At 40.7% G+C, this 19,374-nt stretch overlaps 1 protein-coding gene across 5 annotated transcripts; it reads right to left on the bottom strand.

The window, feature by feature from the left end:
- Window positions 1–4,231: 4,231 nt before the first annotated feature.
- On the bottom strand, window positions 4,232–18,047 carry yif1b (Yip1 interacting factor homolog B (S. cerevisiae)). Of its 5 annotated transcripts, none has more exons than XM_029772469.1 (8): window positions 17,985–18,047; window positions 6,726–6,946; window positions 6,509–6,613; window positions 6,261–6,339; window positions 6,101–6,158; window positions 5,849–6,004; window positions 5,574–5,667; window positions 4,232–5,444 (listed from the first exon to the last, which is right to left on the bottom strand). In XM_029772469.1, the coding sequence occupies exons 2-8, from the start codon at window positions 6,936–6,938 to the stop codon at window positions 5,289–5,291; spliced, it is 861 nt and encodes a 286-aa protein (XP_029628329.1). In that variant the 5' UTR covers window positions 6,939–6,946; window positions 17,985–18,047; the 3' UTR covers window positions 4,232–5,288. The 5 variants fall into 5 exon arrangements, with proteins under 5 accessions (XP_029628329.1, XP_029628327.1, XP_029628326.1 ...); XM_029772467.1 differs by lacking the exon at window positions 17,985–18,047 and adding an exon at window positions 16,744–16,869; XM_029772466.1 differs by lacking the exon at window positions 17,985–18,047 and adding an exon at window positions 16,729–16,869.
- Between the last annotated feature and the right edge of the window lie 1,327 nt (window positions 18,048–19,374).

A 19,374-nucleotide genomic window follows, 5' to 3' on the forward strand; every position in this document is an offset into this window, starting at 1 on the left:
ATATACTGCAATCTGGTGGTGACTAAACATTTGCATAATAGGAACTATTACAAATTGATGATCCTTGAAAATAAATATTAGTGCTTGAAAGTCCTTGAATTTGACTTGACACTGTCTGTACGAACCTGTGAACGTGAAAAACACAGCAGCATTGCAGTTCTTGACACAAACCGGTGTGCCTGGCACCTACTACCATACCTCGGTCGAAGGAATTTTAATCTTTTGCCTTGGACATTCACCCTCTGAATGGCACACATACACAATCCATGTCTCAAGGATTTAACATCAATAAGGGATCATAGCGTTCACCTGGATTCACCTGTCAGTCTGTCATGGTGTCCGCAACGTTTTGTACACTTAGTGTACATACCATGCACCATTTTGACAAGGTGGAAGATACATACTGAATTTATACTGTTTTTCATACTAAGATGTTGCTTTTTCACATATTTGTTCATTGGTTTTGCAAGAGTTGGTTGATGGGTCGGTTTATTGGTTTTCGAATATATTGATGCCATTGATTAAGAACAGGATGCAATGTCCACCCCAAAATATAAGCTTGTTTTACTCCATTGTTTGTAAACAACATAATTGTACAAATAAATTGTTGGTTACACAAATAATGACTAAATGTTACATGAAATGTAAATAAGAAATATCTAAACCAAATGAAAACCCTATGTTAATATGTATTGGCAATAATTAATAATTAATGGCGAGGCATAGAATAATACATGTATCTTTTCTCACACTGGATATTTGAAATATGAGCAGGTGATTTGAGTCATGCTTCTTCAGTAGTGGAATAAAGACAATTAGCACTTGAATGTTCTTAATCAATACTGTGTAATTACTGAATTGATGTATGATTATTAATACAATTGTTCATAGACCAATTTGATACTGTGTCCATTTGTATGAAACTACATTGAAATTACTTTTTTCAAGTCATTGAAACGACCAGAAAAGTGTTTTCAACTTTCAACAAAAACCGAAAGTAGGATATTAGGTAGATGTTCTTAATGTTTTGTACACTCAATGTATACTGTCCAGAATGTATCCTTGCCATAAGTGTCCCCATGGCATACTACATACAGTGCCTTCGGGAAAGTATTCAGACCCCTTGACTTTTTCCACATTTTGTTACGTTACAGCCTTATTCTGAAATTAAATCGTTTTTCCACCCCCCTCAAACTACACACAGTACCCCATAATGACAAAGCAAAAACAGGTTTCGAATTTTTTGCATATCACATTTACATAAGGATTCAGACCCTTTACTCAGTACTTTGTTGAAGGACCTTTGGCAGCGATTACAGCATCAAATCTTGGGTATGACGTTACAAGCACCTCCTACGTTGTCTTGGCTGTGTGCTTAGGGTTGTTGTCCCGTTGGAAGGTGAACCTTCACCCCAGTCGGAGGTCCTGAGCGCTCTGGAGCAGGTCTTCAAGGATCTTGCTGTACTTTGCACCGTTCATCTTTACCTCGATCCTGACTAGTCTCCCAGTTCACGCCACTGAAAAACATCCCCACAGCATGATGCTGCCACCACCATGCTTCACCGTAGGGATGGTTTTGGCCAGGTGATGAGCGGTGCCTGGTTTCCTCCAGATGTGATGCTTGGCATTGAGGCCAAAGAGTTCAATCTTGGTTTCATCAGACTAGAGTGTCTTGTTTCTCATGGTCTGAGAGTCCTTTTAGGTGTCTTTTGGCAAACTCCGAGCGGGCTGTAGTGCCTTTTACTGAGGAGTGGCTTCCGTCTGGCCACTCTACCATAAAGGCTTGATAGGTGGAGTGCTGCATAGATGGTTGTCCTTCTAGAAGGTTCTCCCATCTCCACAGAGGAACTCTGGAGTGCTGTCAGAGTGACCATCTGGTTATTGGTCACCTCCCAGACCAAGGCCCTTCTCCCCTAATTGCTCAGTTTAGCGGGGAGGCCAGCTCTAGAAGAGTCTTGGTGGTTCTAAACTTCCATTTAAGAATGATCAAGGCCACTGTGTTCTTGGGGGACCTACAATACTGCATAATTTTTTTTGGTACCCTTCCCCAGATCTGTGCCTCATCACAATCCTGTCTCGGAGCTCTACGGACAATTCCTTCGACCTCGGCTTGGTTTTTGCTCTGACATGCACTGTCAACTGTGGGACCTTATATTAGACAGGTCATGCCTTTCCAAATCATGTCCAATCAATTGAATCTCAGGTGCACTCCAATCAAGTTTATAAAAACATCTCAAGGATGATCAATGGAAACAGGATGCATCTGAGCTCAATTTCGAGTCTCCTAGCAAAGGGTCTGAATAATTATGTAAATAAGGTATTGCAAACATTTCTGAACCTGTTTTCACTTTATTATTGTGGTGTAATGTGTAGATTTGTTTTTAAATGCATGTTAGAATAAGGCTGTAACAAAATGTGGAAAAAGTGAAGGGGTCTGAATTTGAACATTTGAATCTGGAAATACATTGTCTTGCAATACTTGGCACCACTTGTCTATTTTCTTTGAGAACTCAAAGGAAAACTTAAATCAAACCAGATGTCTTTCTTCTATATTGTCGCTACCCAATCAGACTACGGCCAGCCATCTTCATGAGTGACAACTGATCTCATTTTACACATTGAATTGAGTGGTTGAATTGTAAACATAATACCAAATAATAGTTTTATACGGAGGTCACCTGAAATATGTAGATTGGTCTTTCTCAGAACATTGTCAGAAACCCATGTTGTAGTGTAAGTAGATTTTATTGGTTTCTCGCATTCAAAGACTAAATTGTAAATAAATATTAAATCATAGATTATTAACAAATAGTAAAATCCTAAAGTAGCACAGTTTAAATATAACACAATGTTAAAAGATACAATATATACCAAACAATAATACAACTACAATCTTTGGGTCGCAGCAGAAAAGCTCAGTGCATGACAAGTACTGTATATGGCAAAGTATAATGTGTAGGCCAAATTTTCCACCTGTACATTTAAATCTAGCCAGAATGAAAGGTTAGCGGGTAGTGAAGTCCATTTCAGTTACTATTGGCCTATCAGATATGAAAATAATACATTGGTATTACAATCCAATCCTTTTTGATTTTATTATTTATAAGTCACAGTTTTCTGTAAGCATGAACAAGGCCACTGTCCAATATATCGATTGCAGCTTTTATCCAAGCATTTTCATAATTTGACCACGTCTCGCTATAGGTTGTCATATTCAAGTTCCGTTAGCGATTTATCACTGATCAATTATTTGGAGGAAACTAAACCACGGTTGTCCTCCCAGCCTGTCGCTTTTTTAATTTGGTGCTTTTTAGGCCTATATAGGAGTTATTTACAATACAAGATTACAATAATATAAAGACAACATCCATGCGTAAAGAACAACCCTGTCCAAACCTGTTTGGATAATGCTTTGCGCCATTCTGAGATGCACTTTGTAGCCTACTTTAACTAACTTGTTTCGGTTTTTACTGTGGGCATTAGGGCCTACGTGTCATTTCTATTTATTCTGTTCAATATATTTTGTACACATATCCAGATACTCAGCTCATTTGTGTGGTGACTTTTTTAGGGATGGGAGAGATTCTCAGAATATTTATTTGTATGGCCGTGGACAGGTCAAGGTTAATCGGGACAGTAGGCTATTATGGCCAGTCTTAAATCATTGGATAAAAAAGTAGGCTGTAATGAGTATAAAACAAAACGTGCCGTTTCCTTTCAATTTATACAGCTTGTTTCATAACGGGAGGTCCAAGACAGGTTGAATTAATTTGTATACAGGGAGGGACCATGGATAAGACACATTTTATTACCATGTGTAACGCAACAAATCTCAATCCGATCAAGATCTGATGACAACCACATGTTAATCCAAGGTGTAAACCACAACTTCTGTTATCTGATTGTGCCAGGTGACAGTGGGGACAGAGCAGGAGTGTTGGATCAAGATTGATAGGAATATCTGACAAGTACATCTGCGAATGTCAAGGTAAGCAGGCTTTATCATACACTGGCTTTCCTTATTGATTATCATATCATCCTAACTTGGGGCAGAGAGGGAAAGGGCTAAGGTGTTAATCTTACAGATACAACATAGCCTTAGTCCATTAAAGCTTATTTCATGTTGGAAAAAAATTGTATCAATAGAAAACAAAGCTTGAGTGTATGTTGGTGATACTGGACGAGAAATATTCAGCTTCATAACAGTTAAATTAAAAAAAGCCATAGCAAATTTGTTCTCCAGTTTCAGTTTATTTATCAAGATGTAGAGAGCATAAGAGGATCCATGTTATTCCGCCTCTGTATATCAAATATTCATAAAAGCAACTGAGGCGTGGCAAAGCAACACCATTTTAGCGTAATATTTCTAGTAATTAGGCCTACATTTCAAATGGAAGCTAGTAATTGAACATCTAAACCATTAAATATTTTTCCCCTTTTCCAGTTTGAAACCTGAAAATCAATTACAGTGTCATATGCTCATGTATTTTTGTCAAGCTTGTTTAAAAAAGCATCAGCTGTAATTTAAGATAACTTAAAGACTTTGTTACATGATAGAAAGCCTTTGATTGGGCTTCAGTTCGTGGCATCAAGACACCAGACATGTACAAAAAGCCTTTTTTGTATTTACAAACACACATCCACAAATATGTTTACATACATCATCCTATGATTAAGGACATTAGGAGCGGTTTTTTTTGTGCTCACTGGACGGCGCAGGCAAATTATGCTACAGCCTTTTAGTCAACGTAAGTATGTAATGCAAGAACACAATTAGCCACATGAAATTACTTCCCTGCGTAGTTGTGACACATTACACATTTTGGGCTGCAAATTCTGCAATGCAATTCTGCAGGACAGCCATTTTACGTAGCTAATTTCGTTCCCTACTTACGTAGGCTATGATTTTGCCTTAACTGTGCTTCCATCCTTGGCTCAGTCTAAGCTTTTGCGATTGAGGACCCAAGCTAGATTGCTAATATACAACCATATGTTCACAAATACTTAGAAAACATAACTAATTACAGTGTACAAAACATGGCAAGCCAGTCAATTATCCTTCTTAGACAATTACATTAAAAAAAACAAGTCAACACTACTGTTACACTTGTACTGTGAGACTTGGCAATGCTAATTCTACAATGCCATTTGTGTGTGGTTTTATCCGTGTATGTGTCCCGCACCTCTGCAGCGAATGGTGGGGAGAGGTGATGGTCAGTGAACAGTCTTGTCTTTCCATAGAGAGGTAGTGTCTTGTCAGATGAAACACTCCTGGTCAGCTCGTGGTCTTACCTGACCAGGTGGTAGGTCAACCAGTACATGAATATGGGCTGGGCGGCTGCGATGGACATGGTCAGGTACATCCTCAGCTGGTTCCTGGCCCCGTGAACCAACACGCCTTGGGCTGCTGCCTCAGACAGGAGCTTTAGTCTCAACGTGCGAATCTGAAGAGAGGACCAAGATAGAGGGAGCCAAAATCAAGCTTGTGAACCTACGTACAGTAGTCAAGGCGCTAGCAGGGGACATTGGGTGGAGTAAATCCGATTCTATAGCCTGCTCTTCCTGCTACTCACCATGAAGACAAAGATGGATATACAGCACCACAGCAGCGTTAGGTAATATCCCGTTCGACCAAATAGTAACCCTGCCACAACCCCTACAATCATCCTGCACACACAAGGGAATCTTTCACAATTCATCCGAGTAGTTGATGTGTCATCATGTCTTTACAACTTTTAAAAAATAAATAATTAAGACAACTTCCATGTTGAAAGACAGGGAAATCCAGAACCACAAATCGCAAGGTCATACTAATCATGTCAGAGAGAGCGAGAGAAACCAGCCGTACCCCACATATTTGTATCCAGAGAAGGCCACAAGATCGATGGTGGTGAGGTCTGTGTTGACTGTGACCAGGTAGAGACTGAGGAGGACAACCAGCACCTCCATGATGAGCCACACCAGGGCTGAGCTGGCCTGCATGCCCAGGATCTCAGGGGTAAACCTAGAGAGAGGGGAGATGAGGGTTTAGATTTTAGAGATACAAGTTTCAGGATACTCTTTATACAGAAAACTGAAGGTGCAAAGTGGACCAGTTTACCTGTTCTGTGTTCCGAGAGCTAACCCAGCCACCAGGATGTATGTGATAAAACCCATTGCTGCAAAATAATATAAAGCAATGTTAAAACAATAATAGGCTAGTTGCAGGTTTTATTTGTTTGGTTCAGTCAGGGTGGTAGACCTGACCAAATCTCCTTTACCTGGAATGTACAAGTCAGGAGCGTTGATATCAAAGCGTGGAGCCACTGGGGTGTCCTGTTGGTAGCTCACTTCCCAGTTCTAATAAAAAACAAAACAAAAACATACACCTTCTTTAGTCACCCAATCAATGAGAGTCATCCTAGGGCATAAGTTCAGTATCAGCTTGGTAGCTCTGAGTCTGGACATGGACACAAGCAATACCAACAGATGGTGACCATAGTAACACAGGGTGACAGGGCATCAGTACCTGGTGCATGTAGGGGAAGACTAGCAGGCCGAGTTTCTTGCCCACGTAAACTGTGTCCACAGCAAAGTAATATTTCAGCTTAGAGATGGGGAGGAAACGATCCAGCTGTAGATTAAACGGAGCAAAACCAAGACAATTTAGGCACACTTAATGACACTCACGTTGCTACTTACTAACTGGTACCACAACTATGTACCATCACTACCATGAGTCTTACATTTTTGTCCACCAAGTCTTTGCCCTGGCTGGCCAGGCTGCTCCCGTAAGCCATGGCCAAGTTGGACATAGGGTCTGAGAGGAGGGTCCGGCCAGGGTGGCCCATCGTCCCAACACCCTGGCCCTGGAACCCAGTGGGCTGAACCCCCGGCGTTGCACTGGTGTCATCAAACAGCTGGCTGGGGTCTGTCCCGTCCATTGACGTGTTCCTCATTTCGGGATCTGTCACACAAGAGGCGGATGAAAGCACATTCTGGTCAGTGGAGTGGGGAATACAGACTGCAAGTACTGTGCAACACAAGCATGCATTGTTAATACCTGTGATGTTATGTGAAGTTGTGAGGTGACGAACTGCAAACTTACAATGCATTTGAAGGACAACCAAAATGTAGCTGCAAAAGGAGGACCTATGCAGTGCACATTGACACAATTCAACAAATAGCCTAGCCTAAGCAGACAGTGCCTCTAACAGGGTCTCTTCACTCCATGTGTAAGAAACCCTGTTCTCAGTCATCAATTCTGGGTGTGTTTTATCCCGAGTGCAGAATGGTCACATCATGCACTAAGCAGATGGACACCCTTACGTCACCCCAGCCGCTTTCCTATCAAATTATGCTTTGTCCTTTCACAGACATCCATTGGCCTGCACTGTAGACTAATCTTTTTATTAATACTTAACAACGAGATCAATTGAGATTAGGAACCTCTTTCTCAAAGAGAGGGAGATCTGGCTAGAAGTCAGCCAGGACAAGTAGGCTCTATTTCAAAATGAAACAATGAAACTTCAAACAGACACACTTATAGATCTCCACTTGTGGTCTACTGTGGAGCTGGGACGATAAACCAAAGATTATCGATACCAAGCAAACCAAGGATTTTACAGATATCAATAACTTTAAAGTAGAGGAATGTGAAGATTGAAATTAAATAAGTCTGCTAATATGGGCTATTGCTAACTGGACAAATGGTACAATATTACAAGTAGCAGTAGTTAAGCGTCATATAACAAAAATAACTGGCACACTGTTTTAAAGTTATTCAATTTCTCATCATCGTGACAATTGAGCCAATTTATCATGATATAGATTTTTGTCCATATCATCCAGCTCTAGTCTGTGTCAAAAAAGCCTACAGACCTAAATAATGAAATACAATGTTTGTTATTCATTAGAAGCACATCTCTGAATCTCTATTTCTGACCTATTTAAATGGGTAGGCCTAATGTTTCATATCCTTCACCAAATCAGTAAGTTTACCATGGTACTCTTTGCCGTTCTCATGACTACAATTCCATTCCATTACAGTGGAGCCAATCCACGTCCCATTTTGCCTTGTGAGTGAAATGGCCCGTAGCTCCGACACTTCCTAAATGCTCTGTCTAATTGCAAATACGGCTCACTTGCGTTATGGTTTTGGAAACATTTGGCACTGAACCTCCATATATGTGAGAAATCACTTTTCTAATACAAAAGATACACGTACTGTACACAGTTTAGAAAAGTTGCACCTGGCTGTATTTGGAGAAATATGCGATCCAGCTGGAAACTATGAAATAACATGTGGAATCATGCAGTAACCAAACGTGTTAAAATATATTTTACATTTTTGATTCTTCAAAGTAGCCAACCTTTGCCTTGATGACAGCTTTGCACACTTGGCATTCTCTCAACCAGCTTCATGAGGAATGCTTTTCCAACAGTCTTGAAGGAGTTCCCACATACGCTGAGCACTTGTTGGCTGCTTTTCCTTCACTCTGCGGTCCAACTCATCCCAAACCATCTCAATTGAGTTGAGGTCGGGTGATTGTGGAGGCCAGGTCATCTGATGCAGCACTCCCATCACTCTCCCTCTTGGTCAAATAGCCCTTACACTGCCTGGAGGTGTGTTGGGTCATTGTCCTGTTGTAAAACAAAATGATAGTCCCTCTAAAGGCAAACCAGCTGAGATGGCGTGTCGCTGCAGAATGCTGTGGTAGCCATGCTGGTTAAGTGTGCCTTGAATAAAATAAAAAAGAATCACCGACAGTGTCACCAGCAAAGCACCATCACACCACCTCCTCCATGCTTCACGGTGGGAACCACACATGCGGAGATCATCCGTTCACCTACTCTGCGTCTCACAAAGGCACGGCAGTTGGAACCAAAAATCTCAAATTTGGACTCATCAGACCTAAGGACAGATTTCCACCAGTCTAATGTCCATTGTTTGTGTTTCTTGGCCCAAGCAAGTCTCTACTACTTATTGGTGTCCTTTAGTAGTGGTTTCTTTGTAGCAATTCAACCATGAAGGCCTGATTCACACAGTCTCCTCTGAACAGTTGATGTTGAGATGTGTCTGTTACTTGAACTCTGAAGCATTTATTTGGGCTGCACTTTCTGGAGGTGCAGTTAACTCTAATGAACTTATCCTCTGCAGCAGAGGTAACTCTGGGTCTTCCTTTCCTGTGGAGGTCCACATGAGAGCCAGTTTCATCATAGCACTTGATTGTTTTTGCGACTGCACAAAGTTCTTGAAATTTTCCGTATTGACTGACCTTCATGTCTTAAAGTAATGATGGACTGTCGTTTCTCTTTGCTTATTTGAGCTGTTCTTGTCATAATATGGACTTGGTCTTTTACCATCGGAAATAAACTCCCACTTCCTTCCATTCTGCTAGCAAACATGGAATCTTTGGAAAATAAAATTGATGACCTATGCAGAAAATTAAACTACCAACGGGACTTTCAAAACTGTAATATCTTACGCTTCAGAGTCGTAGCTGAACGACGACATTATCGACATACAGCTGGCTGGTTATATGATGTATCGGCAGGAAAGAACAGCGGCGTATGGTAAGACAAGGGGCGGCGGACTATGTATTTTTGTAAATAACAGCTGGTGCACGATATCTAAGGAAGTCTCAAGGTTTTGCCTGCCTGAGGTAGAGTATCTCATGATGCGCTGTAGACCACACTATCTACCTTGAGAGTTTCTGTATTTTTCGTAGCTGCCTACATACCACCACAGACTGAGGCTGGCACTAAGATTGCACTGAATAAGCTGTATTCCGCCATAAGCAAACAGGAAAACGCTCACCCAGAGGCGGCGCTCCTAGTAGGGCTGTGCAGTATACCGTATTTGACTATATACCGGTATTTATGCACGGACCGGTTTGCGTTTTTACTTTACCTTCTATAACGGTATTTGATTTGTTTGTTTGGTTTGTTAAATGTGATACGCTGTGTGTAACGTCCATTTTTTATAGTTTACTCCGCTACTTGAGTCATCCCTCTCCATGCCGCTTTCCACACAGACCTAGTCCCACCCTGTCACTCAAGGAGCGCATTTGTTCTTGCATGACCACGGGTCACTTTCATTCAGTCTGCATGGTCAATGCAGCACATGCAACAATGTTGATGGCAATGATGTTGTTTCCACTTTGATCTTAATAGAAATCCACAAGCGTTCTATAATTACAACATTAGTTTGTGTTTCTTAAATCTGCAAACAGCTAGTTTGTATTTTCTTAGCAAGTTAAGCTAAATTGTGTTAGCCACTATTGCTAATTGCTAGCTAATAAAAGCACTGAGTCAGAGCAAATGAAGCTAGCTAATACAGCCTGATACTAGTACTGGTGGAGGCTAAAACCGGCATGTTGTTTTGTGCAACAGTATCTTCTAAAGAAATAGGCGAAGCATGAATAAAGATTTAATGTAGCCAAAGATTATAGGGTCCCCTAGAAAACACTGAACATCACTTTGGTTCCTACCCTGTCACAATAACTCATCTATGGCATTTTCATTCGTTGTCATGTCAAACAACACTGTATTCAAAGTGCCCACTATTATTTATATTCTAACTATAAAATTATAAGAAACATTATATTTCCATGATTCCAAAAGTTCACCCACATGTTTTGATCTAAATCACAATGGCAACATTGACCTAGTATTTTTGCCCATATCATGGCAGTGTGGAAATGATCTCAAATGAGTGCAGGAAATCCAGAAATGTATGGAAATGCAGGAAATTATTTTAGGTTGAAGTTGAACAGTATAAAACAAATCTGAATGGAGAAAGACACATTGAAATAATTTAGAATATATGTGTTGCCACCCTAGGGTCACGCACTACTCATGAAGCAAATTTACAACTTTAATTAATCAAACACATAAAATACCGTCAAAAATTGGAAAAATACAATATATGATGTTTTGGCCATATCGCCCAGCCCTAGCTCCTAGTAGCCGGGGACTTTAATGCAGGGAAACTTAAATCTGTCTTAACAAATTTCTATCAGCATGTTAAATGTACAACCAGAGGAAATTTTTTTTTTTTAAATTAAAAAAAAACCTCTGGACCACCTTTACTCCACACACGGAGACGCATACAAAAGCTCTCCCTCGTCCTCCATTTGGCATATCTGACCATAATTCTATCCTTCTGATTCCTGCTTACAAGCAAAAACTAAACGCAGGAAGCACCAGTGACTCAATCAATAAAAAAGTGGTCAGATGAAGCAGATGCTAAGCTACAGGAATGTTTTCCTAGCACAGACTGGAATACAGTGGCTTGCAAAAGTATTCACCCCCTTGGCATTTTTTCTATTTTGTTGCCTTACAACCTGGAATTAAAATAGATTTTTTGGGGGGGGTTTGCATCATTTGATTTACACAACATGCGTACCATTTTGGAGATGCAAAATATTTTTTATTGAGCGTGCATAACTATTCTACCCCCCCCCAAAGTCAATAGTTTTTAGAGAGACACCTTTTGCAGCAACTACAGATGCAAGTCTCTTGGGGTAGGTCTCTATAAGCTTGGCACATCTAGCAACTGGGATTCTTGCCCATTCTTCAAGGCAAAACTGCTCCAGCTCCTTCAAGTTGGATGGGGTTCCGCAAGTGTACAGCTATCTTTAAGTCATACCACAGATTCACAATTGGATTGAGCTCTGGGCTTTGACTAGGCCATTCCAAGACATTTAAATGTTTCCCCTTAACCTCTCTGGCGCATGTGGGACGAACTCGTCCCACCTACGTAACAGCCACTGAAATCCAGTGGCGCGATTTTTGAATCGTTAGAAATACTATTACTTCAATTTCTCAAACATATAACTATTTTACAGCTATTTAAAGACAAGAATCTCGTTAATCTAACCACACTGTCCGATTTCAAAAAGGCTTTACAACGAAAGCAAAACATTAGATTGTCAGCAGAGTGCCCAGCCAGAAATAATCAGACAGCCATTTTTCAAGCTAGCATATCATGTCACATAAACCCAAACCACAGCTAAATGCAGCACTAACCTTTTATGATCTTCATCAGATGACACACCTAGGACATTGTGTTATACAATACATGCATGTCTGTTCAATCAAGTTCATATTTATATCAAAAAACAGCTTTTTACATTAGCATGTGACGTTCAGAAAAAGCATAACCCCCGGAAGTTTACTAACAGTTTGCTAAATTACTCACGATAAACGTTCACAAAAAGCATAACAATTATTTTAAGAATTATAGATACATTACTCCTCTATGCACTCGATATGTCCGATTTTAAAATAGCTTTTCGGATGAAGCACATTTTGCAATAATCTAAGTACATAGCCCGGCATCACAGGGCTAGCTATTTAGACACCCACCCAGGTCAGCCTCCACCAAAATCACATTTCCTATAAGAAAAATGTTCTTACCTTGCTTGTTCTTCGTCAGAATACACTGCCAGGACTTCTACTTCAATAACAAATGTTGGTTTGGTCCCAAATAATCCATCGTTATATCCAAACAGCGACGTTTTGTTCGTGAGTTCTAGACACTATCAGAATGCTACATCACGGTCTCGCGCATGGCGCATTGGCGTGACAAAAAAATTCTAAATATTCCATTACCGTACTTCGAAGCATGTCAACCGCTGTTTAAAACCAATTTTTATGCCATTTATCTCGTAGAAAAGTGATAATATTCCGACCGGGAATATGCATTGAGCCTAAACAGCCAAATTAAATTTCTCCTCAGGAGCGAATCGTGCATGCGCCTCATTCAAAGGTCCTCTGATCCGCCACTTACCAAAGGCGATAATGTGTTTCAGCCTGAGGCTGCCTCGTCAACCTTCAGGTATTTCCCGGGTTCTGAGAGCCTATCGGAGCCCTGGGAATTGTCACGTTACAGCTAAGATCCTTACTTTTCAATAAACAGATGCAAGACGCACGACTCCTTGTCAGACAGGGTACTTCCTGCATGAAACCTTGTCAGGTTTTTGCCTGCCATAGGAGTTCTGTTATACTCACAGACACCATTCAAACAGTTTTAGAAAATTCAGAGTGTTTTCTATCCAAACCTGAACAATAATATGCATATTCTAGCTTCTGAGTTGGTGTAGGAGGCAGTTAAAAATGGGCACATATTTTTTCCAAAATTGTCAATACTGCCCCCTATCCCAAACAGGTTAAACCACTCAAGGGATGCTTTAGCAGTATGCTTAGGGTCATTGTCCTTCTGGAAGGTGAACTTCCGTCCCAGTCTCAAATCTCTGGAAGACTGAAACAGGTTTCCCTCAAGAATATCCCTGTATTTAGCGCCATCCATCATTCCTTCAATTCTTACCAGTTTCCCAGTCCCTGCCGATGAAAAACAGACCCACAGCATGTTGCTGCCACCATGCTTCACTGTGGGGATGGTGTTCTTGGGGTGATGAGAGGTGTTGGGTTTGCACCAGACATAGCGTTTTCCTTGATGGCCAAAAAGCTCAATTTTAGTCTCATCTGACCAGAGTACATTCTTCCATATGTTTGGGGAGTCTCCCACATGCCTTTTGGCGAACACCAAACGTGTTTGCTTATTCTTTTCTTTAAGCAATGGCTTGTTTCTGGCCACGCTTCCGTAAAGCCCAGCTCTGTGGCATGTACGGCTTAAAGTGGTCCCACGGACAGATACTCCAATCTCCGCTGTGGAGCTTTGCAGCACCTTCAGAGTTATCTTTGGTCTCTGTTGTTGCTCTGATTAATGCCCTCATTGCCTAGTCCGTGAGTTTTGGTGGGCGGCCCTCTCTTGGCAGGTTTGTTGTGGTGCCACATTCTTTCAATTTTTTAATAATGGATTTAATGGTGCTCCCCCATGGGACGTTCAATTTTTTTATATATATTTTTTTATAACCCACACTAGTCTGTACTTCTCCACAACTTGGTCCCTGACCTGTTTTGAGAGCTCCTTGGAATTCATGGTGCCGCTTGCTTGGTGGTGTCCCCCTTGCTTAGTGGTGTTGCAGATTCTGGGGCCTTTCAGAACAGATGCATATATTCACTCAGATCATGTGACAGATCATGTGACATTTAGATTGCACACAGGTGGACTTTATTTAACTAATTATGTGACTTCTGAAGGTAATTGGTTGCACCAGATCTTATTTAGGGGCTTCATAGCAAAGAGGGTGAATACATATGCACGCACCACTTTTCCGTTTTTGCAAATTTTTGAAACAAGTAATTTTTTGATTTCACTTCACCAATTTGGACTATTTTGTGTATGTCCATTACATGAAATCCAAATAAAAATAAATTAAAATTACAAGTTGTAATGCAAAAGGAAAAACACCAAGGGGGATGAATACTTTTGCAAGGCACTGTATGTTCCGGGATTCCTCCAATGGCATTGAGGAGTACACCACATCAGTCATTGGCTTCTTCAATAAATGCATCGATGATGTCATCCCCACAGGTACCGTACATACCCCAACCAGAAGCCATGGATTACAGGCAACATCCGCACTGAGCTAAAGGCTAGAGCTGCCACTTTCAGGGAGCGGTACTCTAACCCGGAAGCTTATAAGAAATCCCGCTATGCCCTCCGACGAACCATCAAACAGGCAAAGGGTCAATACAGGACTAAGATCAAATCGTACTACACCGGCTCTAAAGATCATCGGATGTGGCAGGGCTTGCAAACCATTACAGACTACAAAGGGAAGCACAGCCGAGAGATGCCCAGTGACACGAGCCTACCAGACGAGCTAAACTACTTCTATGCTCGCTTCAAGGCAAATAACACTGAAACATGCATGAGAGCACCAGCTGTTCTGGAAGATTGTGTGATCACGCTCACCGCAGCCGATGTGAATAAGACCTTTAAACAGGTCAACATTCACAAGGCCGTAGGGCCAGACGGATTACCAGGACGTGTACTGCGAGTATGTGCTGACCAACTGGCAAGAGTCTTCACTGACATTTTCAACCTCTCCGAGTCTGTAATACCAACATGTTAAGCAGACCACCATAGTCCCTGTGCCCAAGAACACTAAGGTAACCTGCCTAAATGAATACTGACCCATAGCACTCACATCTGTAGCCAAGAAAGTCATGAAAAGGGCAAAACAAAACCTATTCCCCCTCAGGAGACTGAAAAGATTTGGCATGGATCCTCAGATCCTCAAAAGGTTCTACAGCTGCACCATCCTGACTGGTTGCATCACTGCCTGGTATGGCAACTACTCAGCCCCCGACCGCAAGGCACTACAGAGGGTTGTGTGTACGGCCCAGTACATCACTGGGGCCAAGCTCCCTGCCATCCAGGACCTCTATACCAGGCAGTGTCAGAGGAAGGCCCTAAAAGGAAGCCCCCGCCCCCCTTAAGAACACTGCTGCTACTCTCTGTTATTATCTATGCATAGTCACTTTAATAACTCTACCTACATGTGCATATTACCTCAACTAACCGGTACCCCCGCACATTGACTCTGTACCGGAACTTCCCTGTGGCTCAGTTGGTAGAGCATGGTGTTTGCAACGCCAGCATGGTGTGTGCAACGCCAGGGTTGTGGGTTCGATTCCCACGGGGGTCCAGTACAAAAACAAATGCATGAAATTAAATGAAATGTATGCGTTCACTACTGTAAGTCGCTCTGGATAAGAGCGTCTGCTAAATTACTAAAATGTAATGTAAATGTACACCCCTGTATATAGTCTCGCTATTGTTATTTTACTGCTGCTCTTTAATTACTTGTTACTTTTATTTATTTTTTAACTGCATTGTTGGTTAGGGGCTCGTAATTAAGCATTTCACTGTAAGGACGGTCTACACCGGTTGTATTTGGTACATGTGACGACAAACATTTGACTTGAATGTCCGAGTGGCCTAGTTACAGTTTTGGCAAGACTTGAAAATGTCTGTTTAGCAACAATCAACTTGACAGAACTTGAAGAATATAACAAATAATAATGGGCAAATATTGTACAATCCAGGTGTGCAAAGCTCCTAGAGACTTACCCCAAAAGACTCACAGCTGTAATCACCACCAAAGGTGCTTCTTTGAAACATGCATTCATTTTGTCATTATGGGGTATTGTGTGTAGATGGGTGGGAAAAAAATATTGAATCCATTTTGAATTCAGGATGTAACAACAAAATATGGAACAAGTAAGGGGTGCTAAATTACGTAAATGTAATGTATGAATACTACTCTGTATTGGGAACAAGTTCTGATTGGACACTGGGCGGAGACCAACAAGAAGCTAACGATAGCTAACAAAACAAGAGGCACAGTCCCATGTCCCAATTTAGAAGCAATGTAATACAGGTAATATGTGAAGGCTTGAAATCGTAACTCTTAAGAGCGAATAGCGCGACCTTCTAACCTACACCTGAATAATGTAGCCGGAAACTGATCAGACATGTTTCAGATTCTCTGTCTACATGGAATATGACAACGTCACCAGATAGCTTATCTAATGAAGTGGCTAACAGCCAGCTAGCGAGCTAGTTAACTCAGTCTTGTGCAACATGGCGTTAGCTAGCCATATTAGTAAGAAATTAGCTGTCATGATTGATAACACACCGCATCTGACAACAAAAAGCAAGTAAGCGAGCTACATTTGCCAGGTAGTTAGTTTAGCTTGAAGAGCAGCCATCGAGTGGGTTAGCTTGTTAGCTAGCTATTACTAATAGTATTAGCATGCCGGTTAGCTACATTTCTAGGCCAAAAAGTTCAGACATCTTACCAATAGTTTGATCAACGTACGTTAACTTACGCTGTCTAAACATACTTTGGGTTGCTGTGTAATCCATGTCCATCAATTATTACAGGTAGTTTCGGATATCGTCTATAAAAACGCTGATATGAAACCATTCAATATGCTTCCTACAAAATTTGTACACAGCCACACCCATGTGTCAACTGGCCAATGATATAATCGTAAAAGAAAAGACGAAGTTGTTCCAGGAAAAATGTGGACCAATCGAAATAATCCACTATAATTTATTTATTTCTGCAGGGGCAGCAAGGTCATAATAATCGGTCGTATTTTTACTTAAGTACTTTACACCACTGATTTTCACCTATATTTTTGACACACTGCATCTCTTGCACAGTAATGTGTACCTATATTGCACCCTTAGTACGGATATTTAGATTCCATCAGGTTCTGATATAGAGTGGGAAAGTTCATCGATTTCTCATGACGAATGGTGTTCTAGTCTCTTGCCGCGTTCATCTGCCATCCGAGTTATCAGAAGCTCCTAGTTCCCAGTGGGACATTTCACTTGAACGAACCCCAAATAGGAATTGCAAGCAGTGGTTAAAAAAGTACCTAATTGTCATACTTGAGTAAAAGTTAAAGATACCTAAAATAGAAAATGACTCAAGTAGAAGTTAGTCACCCAGTAAAATACTACATGAGTACAATTATATTTTTGAAATATACAAAGTAAATGTAATTGCTAAAATATACTTACGTTAGGTAACGTTATTCATAATAATAAAATATATATTTTACCTAAACCCTCCCTGAATGCTTGAAAAAAAAGTGACCCTCCCCTATACTCAAAATACTTTTAAAAACATGTGCATAGGAGAGAACGTCTACCATTTACCATCACTTCTTGGACAGACCAGAGCCTTAGATATGCAGTTTTAGAAACGTATTTGTCCTGTAAGCATTACATGGCCATTTTGATAGCGCACAGTTCTGCGGGCCAAACGGTTGTAGGTTTGCAGACTACCATGGACAAGAGTAGGGGTGGAAAGATATCCTATATAGTAAAATAGAAAATAGCCTTTTATAAACATTTCATGCAATTCTACTTTGTTATATAATAGCGGAAACTTTTTTTAATACGACACGTTACCGAAATTACAAGATAAGTATGGACAGAGAGATTAGGCATCTGTTCATTTTATCATATTTCTCCAACGCTAAATCAGTGTGTCTTGTTTGCAACGAAACTGTCCCTGTTTGCAAATAATAAAATCTGAGCATGGTGCTGTACTTTCAAAAGTTAGGCCTACCTTTCCACCGCAAACAGAGTAGGCCCACCAACGCAGAAAAAATATAAGCTTTAATTGCGGTCTACTCTTCTTCCGTGGCTTAACCCAATGAGAGGTCACAAGTAAACCCAGCTGTCTTGGTTTAAACAGTTTACTCAATTGAAAGTGACAGAATTTGATTATTTCCCAAGCAAAGTAAATGTATTGTCTCCTCGGCTATGGAAGGTTGTAGCTCAGCCTCTGAATATCCAAGAAACGAAACAATGATATCCCCAAATGCATCGGATTCATGTCTTTCATGGGTATTTTACAGCTTGTTCCTATATATAAAGCATCGCGGGCCAAAGCGATGTTAAATATCACTTTATTTAATCTCATCCGTTTTATTTTCTTCAAATCTTAAACTAGTAAAATCTTGTTAGTAAAATCTAATTAAAATGAAGACGGATTAAATTAATTATGCCTACTTTCAGCACCATGAGCTTTCCATTTCCGACTGATTGTGCCGCGGCTTTTGATTCAAGTTTCAGCTCCACAATGTAAATTACTCAAATATGGCTTATTGTGAGGTCAATAACTTTGATAAATAGGCTGACATGGGCAAGAAACATATTGCTTTTTATAAAATCAATTAGTAGTAGCAAGCTATCAAAGTTGACCTCAGGTCCTCCTTCTCATCTTCCTGCTCTCTTTCTCAAACTGAACAGAACATAGGCTATAGGCTAGTCCGTGCGCAAGATGGACTAGGCCTAAACAATTTTTTAAAGCCTTTGACTCTCCTGAACTGCCACTATATGCATACACAGGACAGCCATTGGTTAGGCAAAACACAACAACTTTTTGATCAACAAGAGCAGAGCAGGCGGGGGCTCAGTGTTGGAATATCCATTGCAGTGTGTAATGCAGCCTAGTTTTATTTACACAATCCCAGCAGCCATCTTAGAAATATAACTTTGCTCTGTGCTTCTCCAAGCATGCATTTCGTAGCATATAGTTTATGGGCTATGGATAATTTGGTTGAGACCACACTAGCCTATAGGCGCACTTGATATTGCCCACCCAATAGAGAATCAGAGATGAGGGGCGGCATTGGGCACACATCGATATATAGCCTAATAAGCAACTAATTCTAAAACACAGAGAAATAGAAAAAGTAATCAATTGCAAATTACATGACCCTCCCCTGGACTAGAAAAAAAATGATATCCTAAACCCTCCCGTTGACTGAAGTTGAGAAAGCATGACCCTCCCCCATTTTCCTCCAGGGACCATTATGTCAACTTTTACTTAACTACATTCCTAAAGAAAATACTGTACGTTTTACTCCATACATTTTCCTGACACCCAAAAGTACTCTTTACATTTTGAATGCTTAGCAGGACAGAACAATTGTCAAATTCAAGCACTTATC

This window comes from Salmo trutta, chromosome 13 (assembly GCF_901001165.1).
Source record: "Salmo trutta chromosome 13, fSalTru1.1, whole genome shotgun sequence".
Taxonomy (NCBI): domain Eukaryota; kingdom Metazoa; phylum Chordata; class Actinopteri; order Salmoniformes; family Salmonidae; genus Salmo; species Salmo trutta.